Source organism: Rhinolophus ferrumequinum, chromosome 25 (genome assembly GCF_004115265.2).
Source record: "Rhinolophus ferrumequinum isolate MPI-CBG mRhiFer1 chromosome 25, mRhiFer1_v1.p, whole genome shotgun sequence".
NCBI classification, from domain to species: domain Eukaryota; kingdom Metazoa; phylum Chordata; class Mammalia; order Chiroptera; family Rhinolophidae; genus Rhinolophus; species Rhinolophus ferrumequinum.
Genome location: NC_046308.1, coordinates 25385541 through 25405785, shown reverse-complemented (window position 1 = coordinate 25405785; position 20245 = coordinate 25385541). Strand labels below are relative to the sequence as shown.

The 20245-nt window shown below is 46.6% G+C and overlaps 1 protein-coding gene across 3 annotated transcripts; it reads left to right on the top strand.

The window, feature by feature from the left end:
- The first annotated feature begins 7326 nt into the window (after window positions 1–7326).
- Window positions 7327–20169, top strand: HEPACAM (hepatic and glial cell adhesion molecule). 3 transcript variants are annotated; one of them, XM_033097646.1, is made up of 7 exons: window positions 7327–7773; window positions 15932–16273; window positions 16910–17191; window positions 17475–17574; window positions 18067–18296; window positions 18439–18506; window positions 19075–20169. In XM_033097646.1, the coding sequence occupies exons 1-7, from the start codon at window positions 7689–7691 to the stop codon at window positions 19363–19365; spliced, it is 1398 nt and encodes a 465-aa protein (XP_032953537.1). In that variant the 5' UTR covers window positions 7327–7688; the 3' UTR covers window positions 19366–20169. The 3 variants fall into 3 exon arrangements, with proteins under 3 accessions (XP_032953537.1, XP_032953535.1, XP_032953538.1); XM_033097644.1 differs by having other exon boundaries at window positions 7328–7773; window positions 18436–18506; XM_033097647.1 differs by lacking the exon at window positions 7327–7773 and adding an exon at window positions 15593–15738 and having other exon boundaries at window positions 18436–18506.
- The last annotated feature ends 76 nt before the right edge of the window (window positions 20170–20245 follow it).

Sequence of the window (20245 nt, the reverse complement as noted above, 5' to 3'; positions counted from 1 at the left end):
CACGGAGTTGTTAAAAGATTAAATAAAATGATATTTTAAAAGACAATTTGTAAGAAGCAATGTAGATGTATTACCAATTAGTTTTACTTACTTAGAGATTTAGATGCAGTTTCCCCAACTACGTTTAAGCACCTCGATAGAGATATGTCTTCTGTTACTTTTGAATATGCTACCTTACCCCTTTCCCACATCCCACTCCTCCTACTAATGTCTGGAACATGGACGGCTCTTCACACAGCAGGCAATTATTAGATGCTGGCTAGCTGATTTCCCTTTCTGCGCCTCCCTCTTTCGGAGGAGGGCGAAAGAGGGAGGATGGGAGCAAATCCTTCCCGGGACATGGTTGGTGGGAGGACACCATCTGAGAATCCAGGAGAAGGGAGACAATGAAGCCTTTCATGAGTTGGGGGTAATTTGTGCCTTCCCCATGATTTTTCAACCTGTTTTTAGTTGAGCCCTGAAGCTTTACAAGAACAGAACTCTGGAGATGTTCTCTAGAATGTCCTCGCTGCATCTTAAATAGGTCAGCGAGTTGGATCTTTCCAACACTTTAAAGCCAATTAATTTCTCCTCTTTGTTCCTCTGGAGAGCTGCTGAATAGGGCACGTTCCGCAACCATGGACACAAGCCTGAGTCCCTCTCAGTTTCTGAGGGGGCGAGAATTCTATTCAGAAATCAGATATTTACTCTCAGCATAAAAAGCTTTGATGTTTTTCAGTTTTCCAGAATGGAAACGGTGGCACCTCCTCTCTGCCTTATGTATCCAGGACCCCTGCCACCCCGATCACATATTCCTACCAACAAACGCACACCTTTTTGAGACACCATATCCCTGCAGAACTCTTCCTCTGAGTGACTCCTTCCATTTACAGAAATCTGCAGGCAGCAAAACCAGCGTTCAGGGTGAAGGTCCTGGGAAAGCAGGAGGAGACTTCAACTCCATCTTCACTTTCTATCTGATGTTTCGCACAGCGAGCCCAAGTAGGGCTACCTAGGAGAACTTCAAAAAGAAAAAGGAAAGAAAAAAATGTCTTTAGAGAGGGCTATTCCTCACTGTCCAGGCCCACAAAAGCTTGTTTCGTTCCAAAGAGAGCTAGTTAATCTGTCTTTTGTTCTTTGGCTGCTGGAGCAGCACAAAGCCTCACACATTCCTGTTTCCCAGGCAGTGCTGCAGCGCTCCAAACACTCTGGCTGGCATTGGCCTCCTGGGTCCTCGCTCTCTCTCCATCCTCACAAACTGAACTTACTGGAGGGACAACTCTAGGACCACTCACATATAGGTTTATGGAACAAAGAATCAAAAATAACTTCAGCAATAGTAGGGAGCGCAAGAAGTTGGCAGAGAGGTCACCTTCCATCGTGGAGCTTAGTCAGAGAGTAGGTGCTGGGGGCAGAAGGTTAGACCAGGCCCGAGATTCCAGAACACAGGAGGGGCATTTCCCACTGAGGAGTTCGGGAGGTGATCAGAAGCCTAAACTCTGTTGGAGATCAACCTGGGTTTCTAATCCAAGTTCTCCACTTAATAGCTCCATGCCCTTAGCAAGTGGTTAACTTCTTGAAATTGTAGGTTTCCTTGTTTGTAAAGTGGGGTTATAATATCTACCTAAAAGGCGTACTGGAAGAATTAAATGAGCAAATAGATATAAAGTGCTGGACAAAGTAAAGTGAGGAGTAGCTTACATACGCGCACACACACACGCACACTCACACACACAGTGCGTGTGTCACACTGAAAGAAATTAGAGGAGGGAAGATCTGAACAAGATGCCTCCTTGTGAGTCCGACCAGCAGTCTAGGGAATCAGCCTCTCCTCATCCCTCAGAAGCAGCCCTCAGCCACATCTGAGAGCAGATGTAGGCCCCTTGGGTGGGATAACTCCGAGGCGTAGTCTTCATTATCTCCCAGAGTTCTCCTAAAGGATGAAGCTCTAGCTTCCCGTGATAGTAATTTGCTTGATATGCAGCATTTTTGGCTTCCTTCCATGTCTTATTCCCCCATTATACTACATGGCTTACTGGGATCATCTTTCAAATAAACCATTTAACTGCTTGTTTCAGGATCTGCTTTTTTGGGGGACACAAACTGAGATACCAATATTTTTCCAAATTTCCGAAGGCCTAGATTCTCAGGACCATCACTGACTCCTAACTCCTGTTTTCTCAGCATATAACCTCTCTCTCTCTCTCTCTCTCTCTCTCATACACACACACATCTATATTAGTTTTCCATGTTGCATAACAAATTATCACAAATTTAGCAGCCTGAAAGCACATGCATTTATTATCTTACAGTCTCTGTGAGGCAGGAGTGCAGGCATAGCTTAGTGGGTCTTCTGCTTAGAGTTTCACCAGACTTCAATTAGAGTGTCGGCTGGTGGGTATTCCTTTCCGGAGCTTGGGGGTCTCTCCTTCCGACTTCCATGTGGTTATTACAAGAATTCAGTTCCTTGTGATTATGGGACCGAGGTCCCTATTATCTCGTGAGCTATTGGCCAAGGGTTGCTCTCAGTAGCTAGAATCCATCAGCAGTTCCCTACTATGTGGCCCTTTCACAACACGGCAGTTGATTTCATCCACTGGACAATCTCTCTCTCTGCTCTGCTGAGTCTGGATTGTACATTCCGTCATACGACCTAATCAAGGCAGTGGCTAGCCTGTCACCTTTACTATAGTCTATCCGCTAGCAGCACACATACAACCTGCATTGCTGTGCGATAAACTTTTCTGAAAGTTTTGCAGAAGTCGGAGGATGGGTTTCACAGTGCAAGGATACAAGCTGTTCTTTAGTTGTCTTCCGCTCCTCCAACCATGTTGCTCTCATCACCTCTCCCCTTCTTCATTTCTCTCCTCTCTGCTCGTCCCCAATACCCACCTTCCTGTTTATTTCTAATGCACAGCAGCCAACCTTTTTGTTCCTCCGTTCCTCGTGCTTAAGGCCTTACTTCCACTCCGTGTGGCATATCTAGATCTGTTTCTTGCTAAAGATAATTCCCTCTGTAAGAGAAATTTGGGTGCCATCTGTTGGAAGATGTTTTTTTTTTCATTCTGCTACCAATGATTATTTACAATTTAGTGAAGGAAATAGATATGACTCAATTCATACTTGGAAGTGAATGAAGAGAGGGAAGGGGGAAATGCTAAATATAAAAATTGCCACTGATGCTAATGTAGTAGAAAGGCCAAAATCTCTCTAGTAGCATTGTCAGTGCCTGAGCACGCTCCCTGGAGCCTGGAAACAAAGGAAGAGGCCGCATGGGTGGGGACATTCTGGAATCTAATGGTAGAGTTGTAAAAATTGGTACTTATTTACATATCATTGGTGCGTGTGCTGTGTGTGTGTGTGTGTGTGTGTGTGTGACCTCTTCTTGCCTCTACTATTAAGTAACTTTAGGAGTCTTGGGTCTATCATTAAATAACAGTGTAACTCGGGGGAAATTACTTAACCTCTGTGTTCCTCAATTCCCTCATCTGAGAAATGAAGAAATGGGACACGGTAATCTCCAATGTCTCTTGCAATGGGGTTTATCTGTTGTTCTGTGATTGTTCTGCCACTCCTACTAGACCTTCAGTTCATTGAAGACAGAGCTCATTTTTACACTTCCCCAGCCAGCTCCCCCCTCCCCGTATCCCACCCCAATTCCCACAGAGGTCTGCATAGAGTCATGTGGTGCTCGGTCAGAATCACTATCTCTTCATGTTCTCAGGACGGAACACTTCCGAATCTGAGGTTAAGCTGGCAGGTGTGTGTGTGCGTGTGTGTGTGTGTGTGTGTGTGTGTTGGGGTGGGGGCTCCATGCTGAGCTGCAAGGGCACATCTAGGTACTCAGCACAGAGGTCTGAGTTCAGCAGGTCAGGGCTGCCATGGGTGCAGAGGTGAGGAGTGGGGATCCCAGCGCCCCAGAGGGGAAGCCAGATGAGGAGTGGCCTGAAGCAAGTGTGTGCAGCAGAAGGGCCCCGGGGACTGGCCCACGCTACTCAGAAGAGGGCAATGCCCTCGGAAATGCATCTGTAGAAGTGCTCAGAAGAGGAAGGGGCACAGGCCTTGGCTAAGCAAGGGCGTTAATGCCGCCAGTCAAGCATTCTGTCTACACCATTGTTTGAGCAGCCACGTTATGCAGAGCTCAGCACTGGACCCTGTGAGGAGACCTATAAGAATGAAGAGTAACAGTTTCTGCCCCAGAGAATTTCCCAGGCTATAGTAGCCACACTTTCTGATCCAGAAGTCGGACGTGCAGACTGACAAATATACTTTTGAAGTTAAAGAAGTGTAATGTTTGTAAGCAGGTGTCACTAAAAGGAAAACCACCCAGCCCGCATCAACAATTATATGGGACAGATATGCCCACAGGGGAAAAAACCGAAGCACACATGGAAGGATAAAACAAGGTAAGTTAGGACAGTTGAGATGAACGTTATGTGTTATGTGCGAGAATAAGCTGGCTTGACTGTTACCTTATGTCTCTGTAACCCAATTGCCTATTGGATCAGTGGACCCCTCAAAGTGAATCCCTGTTATTTCTGGAAATTTACAAAGCGGTCCCTCATGTGTGTTCAAAAACTGGTCTGTCATCAGCAGTCATTATTTGGCGCCCTCCCTGCTCTCACTCCTCTGTCCAGCTTCTTCTCACAGTTGTTCTTCATTCTATCTATTTACGTCTGTAAAGGACATCTATCTATGTTCTTTATTCTTGAGAAGCCCTCTCAAGTTCTCATCCATTCAATAGTCAGTAACTGCCTGTTAAGCACCTACTGTGTATCCAGCCCTGTATTAGGTTGTGGGGCTACAGAATAAGGGCTGCCAGTAAGACAGTCTTTCAATCAAAGAGCTCTCTGCTCATTAGGAGAGAAAGGTACACGAGCAGATGATAGAAGCTTCTATAGGTCTACTCATCTTAAAAACACCTGAAACAGGATTGCAAAATTGTTCCTTCTACACCCAGAGGTGCAAAGGAACTATAGTGCTTTTGTGCCTTTGCAGCTGCTGTGATCTTAACCATGAGCCTCCCACTCTCGGGGCAGCAGAGAAACACCAAATGTTAATCCATCCTGAGAAGCTCAATCTAACCCAACCGGTCTCTGCTTGGACAACTCTGGCAATTGCTCTATCAGTTTCCTCCCCCAACCCAGTTCCTCTCGAAGAAGGGTTGAGGTGAATGTAGCTTGGGTGACCTGTGGCAACAGAGGGAGACAGAGTCCACGGACCTATGTGGCCTTCTCAGGATTCCCACTGGTCTCTGCACAAGTCTAGGTTGTTCCCTGGTCTGATGAGATGCATACCTGACCCCACCAGAGCAGCTGGTGGCCCCAGCCGTTGCCTGCACAGGGTGGCCCCTTGGCCCGCCATCAGCCCTCTGTCAGTTCTTTACCCTCTCTCAGCATCGCTGGGTTCCCTCAAGGGAGCTTGGGGCATCTGGGGGCACTTGCATATTCTACATGGGTACAAAGAGCCTAAGGTTCATTTCTAGGGCAGGGGAAAGGGGGATGTTGAGAACTTATTTATGTCTTTCTCAGGTCTCCCTCTACCACATTTTTCTCTCCACAGTCTTCAGGCTAAAAAAAGCACACTTCAGGCTATTTCCTGAACATCATATCCTCCTTGTCCCCTTAGACAATAAGCCTCATGGCCTGGCCATCACAGACAAAAGAGGCCATTTGTCTTTAGTCCTGATCCGGTCCACAGGCTGTTCCGTGAGACGTCAAAGGGGTAGATAAAAGAAATTAAAATATCCTTTTGTCCCCTATAGAGTCAGAATCTAGTTTTCAAGCCTTTCGTCTTGCAACTGACTCTAAAATGCTATTTTAGATGTCGGAAGATGAATGTTGACTTTCTCTTTTTCATTGTATACCTGCTGAAACAACATTAGCTTTTTCAAACACACACAGGTGACTTGAGCGGTCTAGAGAAAGTCATAGACACAGAAATGCAAAAGGAAAAAACAATCTCATTTATATAATTCAGAATCTTTTTTGGAGTTCCTCCAAGAAGTTCAAAATCCATGCTTCCCAACTCTTCTTTCCATCCTTCTGCTCACTGGCCTATGCAGTGGGTCTTTAGTTCTAGAAACCTGCTACTCTGGCTTTCTTCAAAATGTAAAAAAAAATATTTTGGAACATTTGTGACAACATGGATGGATCTCGAGAGTATAATGCTAAGCGAAATAAGTCAGACAGAAAAAGCAGAGAACCATATGATTTCACTGACATGTGGTATATAAACCAAAAACAACAAAAGAACAAGACAAACAAATGAGAAACAAAAAGTCATAGACACAGACAATAGTTTAGCGGTTACCGGAGGGTAAGGGGGGTGGTGGGTGGGAGATGAGGGTAAAGGGGATCAAATATATGGTGATGGAAGGAGAACTGACTCTGGGTGGTGAACACACAATGAGATTTATAGATGATGTAATACAGAACTGTACACCTGAAATGTATGTAATTTCACTAACAATTGTCACCCCAATAAATTAAAATATATATATATTTCAGTAGGTAATTACTGCATTTACAAAACTAAGACCGGGGTTAGGTACAACCAAGAAGGAAGTTGTAAATTTTAATCTCACCACAATATGCAGATCTCTGCTAGAATGAAAAAGAAAGAGGCAGGGTTGGTTTTTTTGTTTTGTTTTTTTGTGGTTTTTTTTTTTTAAGTTTAAAATGTCATCTTTGTAACAAAGAATTTCCTATCCCAAATCTTCAATCCTCCCAAAAATCCCTACAAGGAGACGACTGTTTCCCCATTTCACAGATGTGAAATTGAGAGTTAACAAGGTGTGAGCCCATCCTGAGATCACGCAGTTAGTAAGTACACATTTCACTGAGAAGGAGTGGACGTAGTAATGAGGGGGCAGAGCAGAGCTAGGGTGACTCTCCTCATCATAGTCTAGAGACAAGAGGAGGTGACCAGGCTGAGAAGCTAGTGACAGAGCCCAGGATGCTGTCTATTAGGACACCACCTTCATCCTTGCTCTGGCATGTTCTAGGAAATTGGCTTGAGGCAGGGGAATGAACAGAGTGGCTTCTGGAAAGAGGTCCCTAGAATCTATGTGATTCTATGATAGGAAAGAGATCCCCAAGGAGGACCAGGCAGATATGAAAATAATAGAATGCAGACTATGTGCCAATCTTCTTCCTTTGGGATGGAACAGGGGTTTTCCATTTCTTCAGCAGTTCTCTGGAGTCTCCCATTCCCCAGCCTTTTAAAAGCTCCTCTCCCTCCCTCTTCAGAGCTTATTGGAGGTCTGTCCCTGGCACCTACCCTCTTTCGCAGGAACAAGGAACGTGAAGTGGAGACAAGATAGGTTGGAATACAAGGTCCAATTTAGTGGGTTCCAGCCCAGTCCCCATGAAGCCCAAGTCCTCATCGTCCCTTAGTAGTGGGGTTCAGTGCAGACAGGGGAAAACTTCTGGGCCACTGGGACCATTCAGGTCGCCACCCCCACTGGAGATTATCTCCTAAGCAGATACCCCCTTCTGAACTGGGGATGTAGGGCTTTGAAACTAGAAAATGCCAGGTCTGAAAGAGAGGAAAGAACAAGTCCCACAACACACAGAGCTCTGTGTATTCAGAGGGAAGTTGGCAGGGTTGTGCTCGGGCAGAGAAACCCCGAGTGGTACAAAGAGACGTGCCCAGAGTGGAGAAATCATGCTAATTGTCTGCGCCAGAGCTGGAGAACACCACCCAAAATGAAGAGAGAAAAGGGAGCCCTCTCCAGAGCCTTCAGTGTCCTGCGCCTCGTTCCTTTTGTCTATCTTCTTCTGATCCAGACAGGTAGGAGACCAGAAGGGTCAGAAAGGGTCTGGAGAAGGGACCAGGGCTTTCAAAGGAAGGGGAGAATGGAGGGCCAGAATGCTTTTGGGACTGGAGGAGGGGAGAGAGCTCAGCTGCCGTGGGAAGCGTCGCAGTGAATTCAGGCATTAGTGTTGAATGTATTTCTTCATTCTGTTGCCGGCTGCCCAGCCCCTGCCCCCTCCCCCAAAAGGCTGCATGACTTTGGAGCTCCCACGGCATTCAGGACTTTAGATGAAGGGCAATGAGCCATTTCTTATGGGATGTTTTGTTGGCGTGGACCAGTTCAGCATTCTTTCCAAGGATTATGGCGGGGCTCGGAGGGGTGGGGAAATCTTGGTTTCATGCCTCCTCAGTCCCCCACCCTGCCTTCTCTGACTGTAAAACTGCAAAAGATTTAAGAAGCTTTGGAGATAACGGGCCTCCTGCTTTTGGATAGTAACACCAACCTGCCTGTAACTCACCCCACACCACACACACCTGCTCCGATACCAATTCCTAGCAACTCTTTGGAGAATCGATCTTATTTTAAGTATATTTGTTTGTGGAGAGAGAGAGAGATCCAGAGAGCCTAGGAATTCACGATTTAGTTGGGCAAACAGATGCGGAAATCATTTTAATAAAACGCAGAAGCTACTATGAGTGAGACATGCAAAGGATGCCCAGGATCAGAAAGAGGTCACCTACCGCATCGGGAAGCTGGTGCTGGTGGTGCAGAGCTGGGAGAATGCCAGGGGAGGTCTCCTGGGAATGTCTGCACTAAATTTTAAAGCATGAGAAAGTAGGTAGGTGTGGGAGTGGGCATTATCGCTGGGAAAACGGGCAAAGGTCAACAGCTTGAATGGTATCCTGCGTTTGGGAGCAGCCCAGCCATGCACCATCGCTAGGAGAAAAGTGTGAACGGAGTTAGGCAAGAGCCTTGTAAACCACACGAAGGAAACTGGAATATAGTCTGTAAACGATGGAGTAGGGAGGGTATTAAATGGTTTTAATCTAGGGACTGGCAGGGCCAGGCTTGCGTTTCGTATAGCTCACTCTGCAGAGAGGCATTGAAGGGGAAACTGGAGGCAAACAAGATAGAAAAGGAATCCTGTATTCATTTCCTAGGGCTGATGTAACAAAGAATCACAAAGTGGGTGGCTTAAACAACAGAAATTTATTGTCTCACAGTTCTGGAAGCTAACAGCTTGAGATCAACGCGTCGGTAAGGCCGTACTCCCTCTGATGGCACTAGGGAAGGAACTCTTCCAGGCCTGTCTGCTGGCTTCTAGTACTTCCTTGGCTTGTGGCAGCATAACTTCAATTTTACATGAGGTTCTCCCTGTGCTTGTACTTGTGCCCAAATTTCCCATTTATAAGGATACCAGTCATATGGGATTAGCCGCCCACCCTACTCCAGTATGACCCTACTTTAGCTTATTACCTTTGCAATGACCCCACTGCCAAATAAAGTCACATTCTCAGGTACTGGGAGTTAGAATTTCAACATATGCACTTTAGGGGACACGATTCAACCCACAACAGGCTATTGCAATAGTTCAGGAGAAAAAGAACATGGGCTGGAATTAGAATAAAGATAGAGGGAATGAAGCATGTTGACATAATATTTTGGAGGGAACATCAGGACCTAGTGATTGATAAGAGTGTGAGAGTCCAGAGAGGGAGGTAGGGCTTCTGTATGAAACCTTAAACAAAAAGTGGTATAGGGTTGGGGATATGGTAGTTAATATTGTCCATGTTGAGGTTGAAATGCCTGTGAGACATTTGTAGGAAAATGTTGAATAGCCTGAAGCTGGGGCACAGGGAGATCAGGGCTGAAGAGAGGTATTCTGAAGCTGTCTTCCCATGGGTGAGATTTAAAGTGATGAAAATGGATAATAGCACCTAAAAGGAGAAAATGGGCTGAAAATGGAACACTGAGTAACCCTAAGATTTGTAGAGAAAAGCAGAAAGAAAAAAATCCCATTAAGGAAACTGAAAGGGAACAGTCACAGAGACAGAGGTAGAATTAGAAGACTGTAGTGTCCAGAAAGTCAAGAGAGTTGGGAGTTTTCTGAAGAATCAATATCAACTATATCAAAGAGGTCCAGTATAATAAGAACCTAAAAGAGTCTGTTAGATATGACAATTAAAAGGTTACTACTTAGCCTTAGTGAGAGCAGTCTCGGTGGAAATTATAATGAGTTGAGAAAATAATGAGAGCTGCAGGTAGGGAGACAGTGAATTGGGAACAGGAAGTACACACAAAATATACAAATCAGAGATGTCCCTAAAGTCCCTCAGGTCGTCAAATGGTAAGGAAAAAATTATAGAAAGACACTGTTAGTGTGACTAGGCAAAAACAAAAGGTGACAAAGGGTCTAACATGTGGGAGAATGTAACCTAATAAATATATCAAAAGCTAGCCTCAGGCAAGTAACAATCTTTAATGCTCTGTCCTTAATACGGACTAATGAGGCTTTTCTAAATGTATTACAGCCCAATTCATGGAACATTCAAATAAGGCTTTTCTAGATGCTAGGACACTATTTTACAGACATGAACACAGCAAGCTATAAATCTAAACAATCTAATATGCAAGATTTTACTCTCTGGGATGCTAAAAACTATTCCATCCTCTAGGGACCCAATAGGAAAAAGCCCCTTGCCTGGGTTCCATCTTTTAGTCCTAAGATCACCTCCACATTGTAATGCTGTCATTTTTTTCTTCTATTGCAATTAAAAGTTACAATCAGAAAAATGCATCTAGCATAAGGATACAGTTTCATGAAACTTTAAACAATGAAAAAGCCCCCAAGATCAAGGAATAGAACACTTCAGCACCTCAGAAGCACCCCTATCTTAGTTACAATTGATTGCCCTGCCCCCAGGGTTGCAGCGGTATCCTAACTTCAAATACAGATTAATTTTTTATGTCTGAACTTTATATAAGTGGAATCATATGTATGCATTCTTTTGTGTCTGGCTTCTTTCGCTGAAAACCAAATTTGTAAGATTCAGTCATGTTGTTGAAATTGTAATTTGTTTGGTCTCAGTGCTGTCTCAGTATTCCATTGTATAAATATATCACAATTTTTTTATCTATGCAACTTTGATAGACAGTTTTGGTTGTTTCCAGTTTGGGGCTTTATGAATAGAGTTATGAAAGTGTTCCAGTATGTGTCTTAGGGCGAAGAGATATACACATTTCTTTAGGAGAATATACCTAGGAGTAGAATTGCTGAGTTATATGTGTGTTACACTTTAGTAGACAAGGCCAAACAGTTTTCAAAAGTGCTTATATCAATCTACATTCCAATCAGCAGTATATGGGAGTTCTTCACCAACAATTATCTCTTTTTCAGTTTAGCCATCCCAGCGAGTATGAGGTGGTATCAAATTATGGTTTAAAATTGCATTTCCATGGTTATTAATGAAGCTGTATATTTTTCATATCTTTATTAGCCATTTAGATAACCTTTTTGTGAAGTACCTGTTCCAAGTCCTTTGTGCATTTTCTAATGAGTTTTCTGGATTTTTTTAAATATTGATTTGTAGCAGTTTAAAAAATATTTTTTTGGATATGAGTCATTTATAGGATATATAAGTATGTATTACTATTATCTCCCACTCTATGGCTTATCTTTTCACTCTCTTAATGATGTCTTTTGATGAAAAGAAGTTCTTAATTTTATTGTGTCCAATGTATAATTTTCTTCTTTTATGGGTGCCACACTTTTGTGTCCTAAGAAATCTGTGTCTGCCCTCAAGTTGTGGAGATATTCTCCTACGTTTTCTTTTTAAAACATTATTGTTTTACCTTTCACATTTAGATCTACAATCCATCTAGAACCGATATTTGTGTAAGGTGTGAAGTAAGCGTTAAGATTCATTTTTCTCTATATATGGCCCAGCACTATTTATTGGAAAAAAAAATCCTTTCCCCACTACGTGGCACTGCCACCTTTGTCATAAGTTGAACGATCGTACATATGTTTTAGGACTCTCTATTCTGTTTCCTTGACCTACTTGTCTATCCTTGTGCCAATATCACAAAGTAAAAACCTCCCAGAATTTTGATTGGTATTGAATTAAATTTATAAGCAAGTTTGGGAGAATTGACAGCTTAACAACAGCGATTGTTTCAATCCAAACCATGGTAATCTCTGTGTGCTATGTTAATACCGTTAGCTAGGCGCAGATTACTGAACATCTGCACTCTTTAGGGTGTAGATAAAAAGCTACCAAGACCCTTTTCATCCTGGATCCCAAGGGCCTTCTTCACAATTTCTGTTCCCTGATTTTCTCCTACATTCCTGAGTGATGGGCAATTAAATGGCTTTACACTCTTGTAGGCCCTTGGAGGTCTCAACAGGATAACAATATAAAAATACAACACAATAACGCTGACATGTTGACACTCAGTGATGCCCCTATAGGTCCCAGGAGGGGGGTGTTTCCTCTGAGTATCACTATTTACAAAGGATATTAAAAAAACAAAAGCAGGAAGCAATTTTTTTTCTTTTAGAAAACCATGCTGTGTGCTGCCCTTGGATTAGTATATGCAATTCTGGTCAAAAAAGAAATCATAGAGTTGGAGAAAGCCCAGAGAAGGGTATATCTGATGGCCAAAAGGATGGAAGGACCTCCTTGTGGAGACACATCCAAACAAAACAAAACAAAAAAGTCCTTTACATAAAAAAGGGAAATAACTGTAAGTCTATGTTGTTAGAGAGTATGGACTAGGCGTATATAGACCAAATCCTAGAATCCATGTTTGACACCATCTCACTGACACTTTTAAAAGGTAACTTTGAGGCAAATACTGGTAAATGGAAACCTTTGCCACGCAAAAAGGAGCAGATAAATGAGTAGAGGATGTTTTCTTTAAAGGAAGACTATTAAAGGAACCCAAGGCTATTGCCAGGTACATTTTTATACTTTAAAGCTTGACATTGCTCGGTGTCACAGCACGTCAGAATCCTGTTTGACGAAGGCCACGTACCTGATCCAGGATGGCATGTTTAAGTTGATCGGTACATCTTGCTGCAATGTCAATTTCCGTTCATTCAGCCTTTGGTGGGAACAGAGACTTTCTACATAATGACGCCTCAGAGACTCGAGAACAATAATTAAGTTAATCGCTTCTCAAGGTTGAATAGTCCTAGTCCCTTTTATTTCCACTGTACATCACAATTGTTAGCCATTTCCTCATTTCTGTGTCCTGCTTTGGCAACTGTCCCAGCTCTCTGTGTCCCTTGAAAGCCATGGAACCCTGAACTTAATACAGACTCCAATTTTGGCAAAAGTTTTGGGAAACAGTGTTTGGTCAGCAAAATGCTCTCTTTGTCGGCTCCTGAGAAAGACTGCTCCATTCACTTTTGAACACACATACATATATCCCTGTACGTCACGGGCAGGAGAAAAGCATCCATCTAGAGCAAGGTGAGGCCTAGGACAAGCCATATGCTGTAGCTTCTCCAGCATTTGTATCCAGAAAAATCAAGTTTAAATTGGTAGAAAGAGCAGACTTGAGTGGGGAAAGACATCACAAAAGGACCACTAGGACCTTGTACAAGGTAGGACAGGGTGGACGCAGGGGAAGCTCAAGGGAGAGCCAGAGAAGATACAAGGTGGAGGGGGAATCCCTTCCACTTTTCCTTGGGGATGGGACTGTCATGTCCAGCCTCCTGGAAGGAGGAAATGAGAACCTCAAACTCTGGTGCTTGGGATTCCTAAGCTGCAGGATGGCTCTGTATATATAACCCTGATATGCATACCCCACTGCTTCAGACTGGGTCCTGAGGAAGGGGGATAGATATTCCCCAACTCTCTGATCATCACCATCTTGGCCTTACGAAGCACAGTGATTTTTTTTAAGGCCACCTCAAGTCACACAAACCAAAGTCTATTTGACAATTCAGGGAAATTTGAAAGCTTGCTTTTCTAAATCAAGTCAAGTATGGGACCTAGTAGTTGCTAGGCAGGAAATCCTACTTAAATAATCAGAGAAACTAGAGCTGGGAGAAATCTTAAGGATCATGTTGTCAAATGGATTTCAGTCCGATACACGAAAACGTAGGGATTCCTACGTAGCATCCCACATTACTGGGGAGGACAGGACTCTGGTCCCCACCACTTCTCCTACCAAGTCCGATGAACTGGAACTAGATTTCATGTCTTTTCATTTTTAAATAAGGTTTGTAAGAACAAAAATACATTTAATAAAAAAATTAAAAGAATTGATTTTGTCCATTCTACCTCCCCCAAATTCAGACGCCTGTCAATTACAAGCATATAATATTCATATATATGGCAGCTTTAATCATTAGAGTAGTCTCTTCTATATTAATGATTCTAGTATACTCAGCAGATAATGAACATCAGAGTTGAGGAGGCCCCTAGACAACGTCCGGTCCGACCATCTCATTATACAGGGGAGGAAACTGCGGCACACAGAGGTGAAAGAATAGTCAATTGGTCTTTCCCTGACTACTTCCCAAAATGATGAGCTCACTATTTAACAAAGCACTTGTTCTAAACGTAGATTGAATATGTTTATTAACTTAAATTGGCTCTGATCTCCACAACTAACTTTTTAGTTTAATTGCCTCCTGGTTTGGTCTGAGTCTTCTAGGCACAAGAAGAGACATATGAAATGGAAAGATACAGCTCAGCTTGCTCACATCTAAACTGATGCAGTAGCAGAGTGGGAAAGAGGGGTGAGAAAGAAAGAGGGAACTTCAGAGGCAATGGCAGTCAAAGGAAGCGGCTGGGGGCGCAGAGGGACTGACAACCTGACCGTGTATGTGTCTCTTCAGCTAAATTCAGCCCTGTTCCCAACGGATATCCTCTCCAGGTGACCCCTCCTTTGTGTGGTTATACTGCTCTACAAGGCCAGGTGACATCAACAAACAGTATCTGTTCAGGCCCCAAAGTTCCTAAGAGATCCCTGAAATGTGAGATGTGTCTCCGGATGGGGCAGCCCTTGGACAAGAGGGTAATATCCCAGAATTATAGGGTGGGAACAAGCCGATGAGGGCCTCTAGATTACCAGGCACTATATCTGCAGGAAATCTGAGCTCTGGGCCAGTAAGTGATTTCTCCGAGGTCCTAAGTCAACAGTGGGACCCAAATCTCTGATGCTCAATCTTGTGTTCTCTCCACTACACAATAACTGACACACATATTGTGATTTTTCCAGCGTGACTGGATACGGCCGTTGCTCTTATTATTGTTATTACCCTCGCTTTCTAAATGAGAAGAGTGAGGCCTAGAAAGATGACTTGCTCAAATCCACACGGCCAGTAAGTGGTGGAGCCCGATCGTACAAGCCCTTCTGATCCCAAACTCTTTGTTCTCCCCATCCCAAATCCCTCTTCTATAGGGGATGTAAATTGGGCTGAGGTTTGGGTGAATTTCCAAAACCATCTACCCCAGTTGCAGGGCTGTTGTGCACCGGGCAGGCCTAGGAAGATGCTAAGTGCAGCTGGGGCAAGGAGAGGAGAGGCTCTTGGCCTGACTAGAGGGTGGCCCAGTTGTCTTCAGGCTTAAACGTCCCCTTTATTGACACTGTCTTGGGCTATACTCCTTTCTTTGTGAATCTATGCCCCCATGTTTTCTCCACCAGCCCACCCTATCCCACTCTCCAATTCCCAATCAAGAAGAAAATCTGACAAATTCACCCTAAGTTTAATGACATAAGTTACAGGAGATAAGGATGTTTTTCTGCTTCGCTCATTAATATATCCCAAGGACAAAGAACAGTGCCTGGCACATGGGAAGGGCTCAGTAACTATTTCTGTGAACAGAGCACACAGGGTGTGGGTGAGCTGGAATCTTCCTCAAGAGGAAGGCAATGAGGAAAACTGCCAGAGAGAAGAATTGAAGGCAATGGGATGGGTGTGAGGGACGATGGAGGAGCAGAGGGGCCCAGAGTTACAGTGGGAGAGGAGAGGGCACCAGAGGGTAAGAAGGAGGGACTGACTGGGCGTGAAGGGCCCAGAAGGGAGAGGCATGAAGAGATCAGAGGTGGGAATGAGATAAGCAGCGAAGGGCCTGGGGCTGCCTGCTGCCCATGGGCCTCTATTCACAGAACCCCTATTCTCTGTTCACAGAACCCCTATTCTCTATTCTCAGAACCCCTATTCTCTATTCTCAGAACCCCTGCAGGGAGTGAACATCACCAGCCCCGTGCGCCTGATCCGTGGCACGGTGGGGAAGTCAGCACTGCTTTCCGTGCAGTACAGCAGCACCAGCAGCGACAAGCCTGTGGTGAAGTGGCAGCTGAAGCGGGACAAGCCAGTGACCGTGGTACAGTCCATTGGCACAGAGGTCATTGGCACCCTGAGGCCTGACTATCGGGACCGCATCCGCCTCTTCGAAAATGGCTCCCTGCTTCTCAGCGACCTGCAGCTGGCTGATGAAGGCACCTATGAGGTCGAGATCTCCATCACCGATGACACCTTCACTGGGGAGAAGACCATCAACCTCACTGTAGATGGTAAAGCGCTACGGCAAGGGAGGAGGCAGGACGGGGACTGGGACTGGGGCTAGACCCTGCGGAAACCAACACAAAAGCCACTTGGGAGCTGGGAGTGAGCCAACTGGACATTAGAAGTTGCCAGATCAGCTACAGTTAACACGTAGAGAGTACTTACTATATGCCAGAAACTGTTTCAAGTGCTTTGTATATATTGACTCGTTTAGTGCTTATAATAATGTAGAGATGTTATTATCATTATCCCCATTTTGTAGAAGAGGAAACCGAGGCACAAAGAGGTGGAATAAGTCACACAGCTAGTAAGTGACAGAGCCGATATTTGAAGTTTAAGACATCTTAGAAAGGGATTGGGAAGAAGGAAAGGGAAGGTCCATGAGGGCAGGGACTATGGTTGTCTTGTTCAGAAGTGTACGCCCTGTGTTTAGTAGGTGCTCAATAAAGAGCTGGTAAATAAATGAATGAATAAAAGAATAAATGGATGGATGGATGGATGGATGGATGGATGGTGGTGAAGGACTGGACCGATGAGTTCTCAAGGGCCTCTCAGACCATGAATTGAGGTGTCTGTGTTGGAAAGCAGGGGGAGGGAGAAGCTTGTTGGCCCATGGCTCACAGGCTCCCCATCCCTGGGCTCAGTGCCCATTTCAAGGCCGCAGGTGTTAGTGGCTTCCACCACTGTGCTGGAGCTCAGCGAGGCCTTCACCCTGAACTGCTCGCACGACAATGGCACCAAGCCCAGCTACACCTGGCTGAAGGATGGCAAGCCCCTCCTCAATGACTCGCGAATGCTCCTGTCTCCCGACCAGAAGGTTCTCACCATCACCCGTGTGCTCATGGAGGACGACGACCTGTACAGCTGTGTGGTGGAGAACGCCATCAGCCAGGGTCGCAGCCTGCCCATTAAGATCACCGTGTACAGTGAGTGTCCCTGCTGCCCTCCCTTAGGACCCAAAACCCTGACAGGCAGGTGCCCACGAGTGACTATGGACATCTCAGACAGAGGAAGAGAGAGGCAGAGGTGAGCTAGCTCTCTGCAGAAGACAGCAACAGGTGGGACGTGGGCTCTGGGCACGCTCTGCCGTGGGCCAGCCATACTGCCCAGGGCTCCTTTTCTCTCCTGTCCACTATAGGAAGCTCTCCTCACCACACTTGGTGCCTCCGCTGACGTCTCTCATGCTTCTCTGCCTCTCTCTCTCCCTAGGAAGAAGCTCCCTCTACATCATCTTGTCCACAGGAGGCATCTTCCTTCTTGTGACCTTGGTGACAGTCTGTGCCTGCTGGAAACCCTCCAAAAAGTCTGGGTAACTCCCCAAGTTCCACACCCTGGGCATCCTAATCCTTCAATCCATCCCAACCCCAAGCTCTCTTTTCTTAGTCTCTTTAAATGCCTTTCCTCCCAGGGCCCTACACCTCTTCCCAGGAGATCCATGTCACCACTGTGTGTGGAACCCCCGCCAGTACTCACAACCCCTGACGACTCAGCACTGTTAATAACGGGTTCACTTGCAGGGCACCGTTCATGGGCCAGGCACTGTAGTTGTGGTTAGTGTGCTACCTTTTAAGCACGAGTACCTGCAGTTTACAGATAAGGACACTGGGACTCAGACTGGTTAAATGACTTGCCCACAATATTAGCGACGGACTCAAGGATGACTTGTGACTCATTCCCGCCCATCCTTCAGTAACAAGGCCTCTCTTACAGCCATCAAATCCCTCCTGTGTCCCCACCCCCAACCACCTCTTGCTCACACTCAGTAGTAGCTCTATTCACTGGGCCCTGGGTTGATCTGCAGGAAGAAGAGGAAGCTGGAAAAGCAAAACTCCCTAGAATATATGGATCAAAATGATGACAGCCTGAAACCAGAAGGTGAGCTCCCGGCTGCCCACTCACCCACCCCATCGTCACTCAGATCAGTCGGCTGCTGGGAAAAGGCAGAACTGGGCGACAAGGAAGCCAGCTCTGCAGGGCCCCTTCCTCCACCAACTGCACGAAGACTGCAGAGCAGGGAGAAGTGCGGCCAAGGTAGGACCCCAGGTGTTGCGGTCCTTTGGTTGTGGTTGTGGCGGGGCCTGGACTGGCCACTTGGGGAGCAGAGTGCAGGTGCTGGCTGGTGGGAAGGGTTCTGAACCTCGGCCAGCCACCCATTCTTTGCCCTGTGCAGCAGACACCCTCCCACGAAGTGGAGAGCAGGAACGGAAGAATCCCATGGCACTGTATCTCCTGAAGGACAAGGTGAGCAGCTCTGGGCTGGGCGCCTCCCAAGCACCAATGAGCCCCTACCACCTCCTGGTGCTAGGTTGCCATACGGTACTGATAACCCTTTATAGTACTCAGAATAACCTGAGAAATATTTGTGTCATCCCCACTTTAGAGATTAGAAAACTAGGCTGACGAAGGTGAAATGAGGGAAATGAATTAACCCGCGTCAAACAAGGAAGTAAATGGCAGGTTTAGGCTTCCAACCAAGTCTTTGGACACCAACCCTGGTGATTTCCCCTCTATTCCACAACTAACTCTGTTCATGTGGTGCTTTCCACCAAGACAGGTGAAGGAGGAGAGTAAGGGGACAAAGCACTCAAATGAATGCATTCCAACATTTACTGAGCACCTATTATCTGCCAGGAACCATGTTAAGGGTCAAGTATTGCAAGAAAAACCAGACCTATATGTCTGCCACCTTCAGGAGGTGGAAGTGTGGAGGGAACTGTCTCCTTCACCGCGGTCTTCCCGGAACCGTGGGACACCAGGCGCGCCCCGAGACCGGGCCGCTGTCCGCTGACCCTGGCGCGTGTCCTTGCAGGACGCCCCGGAGGCCGAGGAGGACCCCGCCCCGGAGCCCCGGAGCGCAACGGAGCCGGGCCCGCCCGGCTACTCCGTATCGCCGGCCGTTCCCGGCCGCTCCCCCGGGCTGCCGGTGCGCTCTGCCCGCCGCTACCCCCGCTCGCCCGCGCGCTCCCCCGCACCCGGCCGGACCCACACGTCGCCGCCCCGAACCCCCGGCTCGCCGGGCCGCTCGCGCATACTGAGGACTGCGGGCGCGCGCCTGATCCGCGAGCAGGACGAGGCCAGCCCGGTGGGGATCAGCGCCTGAGCCGCCCCGGGACCGGCCTTCCCGGGGGCGCCCGCGCGGTGCGGTGGGGGAGGTGGGGAGGTCCGAGTCGCCGCGAAACGGGGCGACGGGAGGTTCCCCGCCCGGGCGCACGGGGCGCACGAGTCTCGCCTACCGACGAGTATGAGCATGTGCAGATGGGGGACGCAGCGGAGCGCGGGGGGGTTGATCTGGGAGTGACACCGTGTCGCGTTTGCTCGCCATTCATTGGCTGTGTTCTGGGTGGGTATGCGTTGTGCCCCCTTCGGACCGTCTAGATTATTAAATTTCTGGCCCAGTCCCCCAAGGGTCTTACGGAAGCTAACATCAGTAACCTAACTCCCGTGACTATCCCTTGCCCTTCCTAGGGAGCTCCGGTGCTTCCCACCCACCTCTCTTCCCTCCGAACAAATGCCTGGTTCCTGGGGCACTTTTTTTGGCAAGACCAAATTAGAGAGGCCACTTACCCAAAACGCACAACTGTCCTTAAACTAAGGGGATGTCAGATGCCGGTTCCCGGGTATACAGGGCGCTGTTCTGAGCATCCTGAAATCATTGTGAAGGCAGTGCCATGGGGCACCCTTCTCTGGGTACCTGGTACCTGGGTACCTACCCGTTGGTGAGGGAGGAGCTTTTGCCCCCTGACCTGGGCCCTAGCAAGGACAGAAAGTTCAAGCCCCAGTGCTTAGCCTCCTCCCAAAGCCTCCCTCAGTGGCATATCGAGCGTTCTTTCTGTCTTTGTGCCTGCAGAGAAGGGGAGTCTCACTCACTCCCCTAGCCCAGAAAGCTAGATCAAGTGAAGCACTGATTTTATCCGCTCACACCTCTGCCTTCTCCCTGGCTTCCTTCCTTACAAAATAAGCCTTTGAAACAATCATTATCC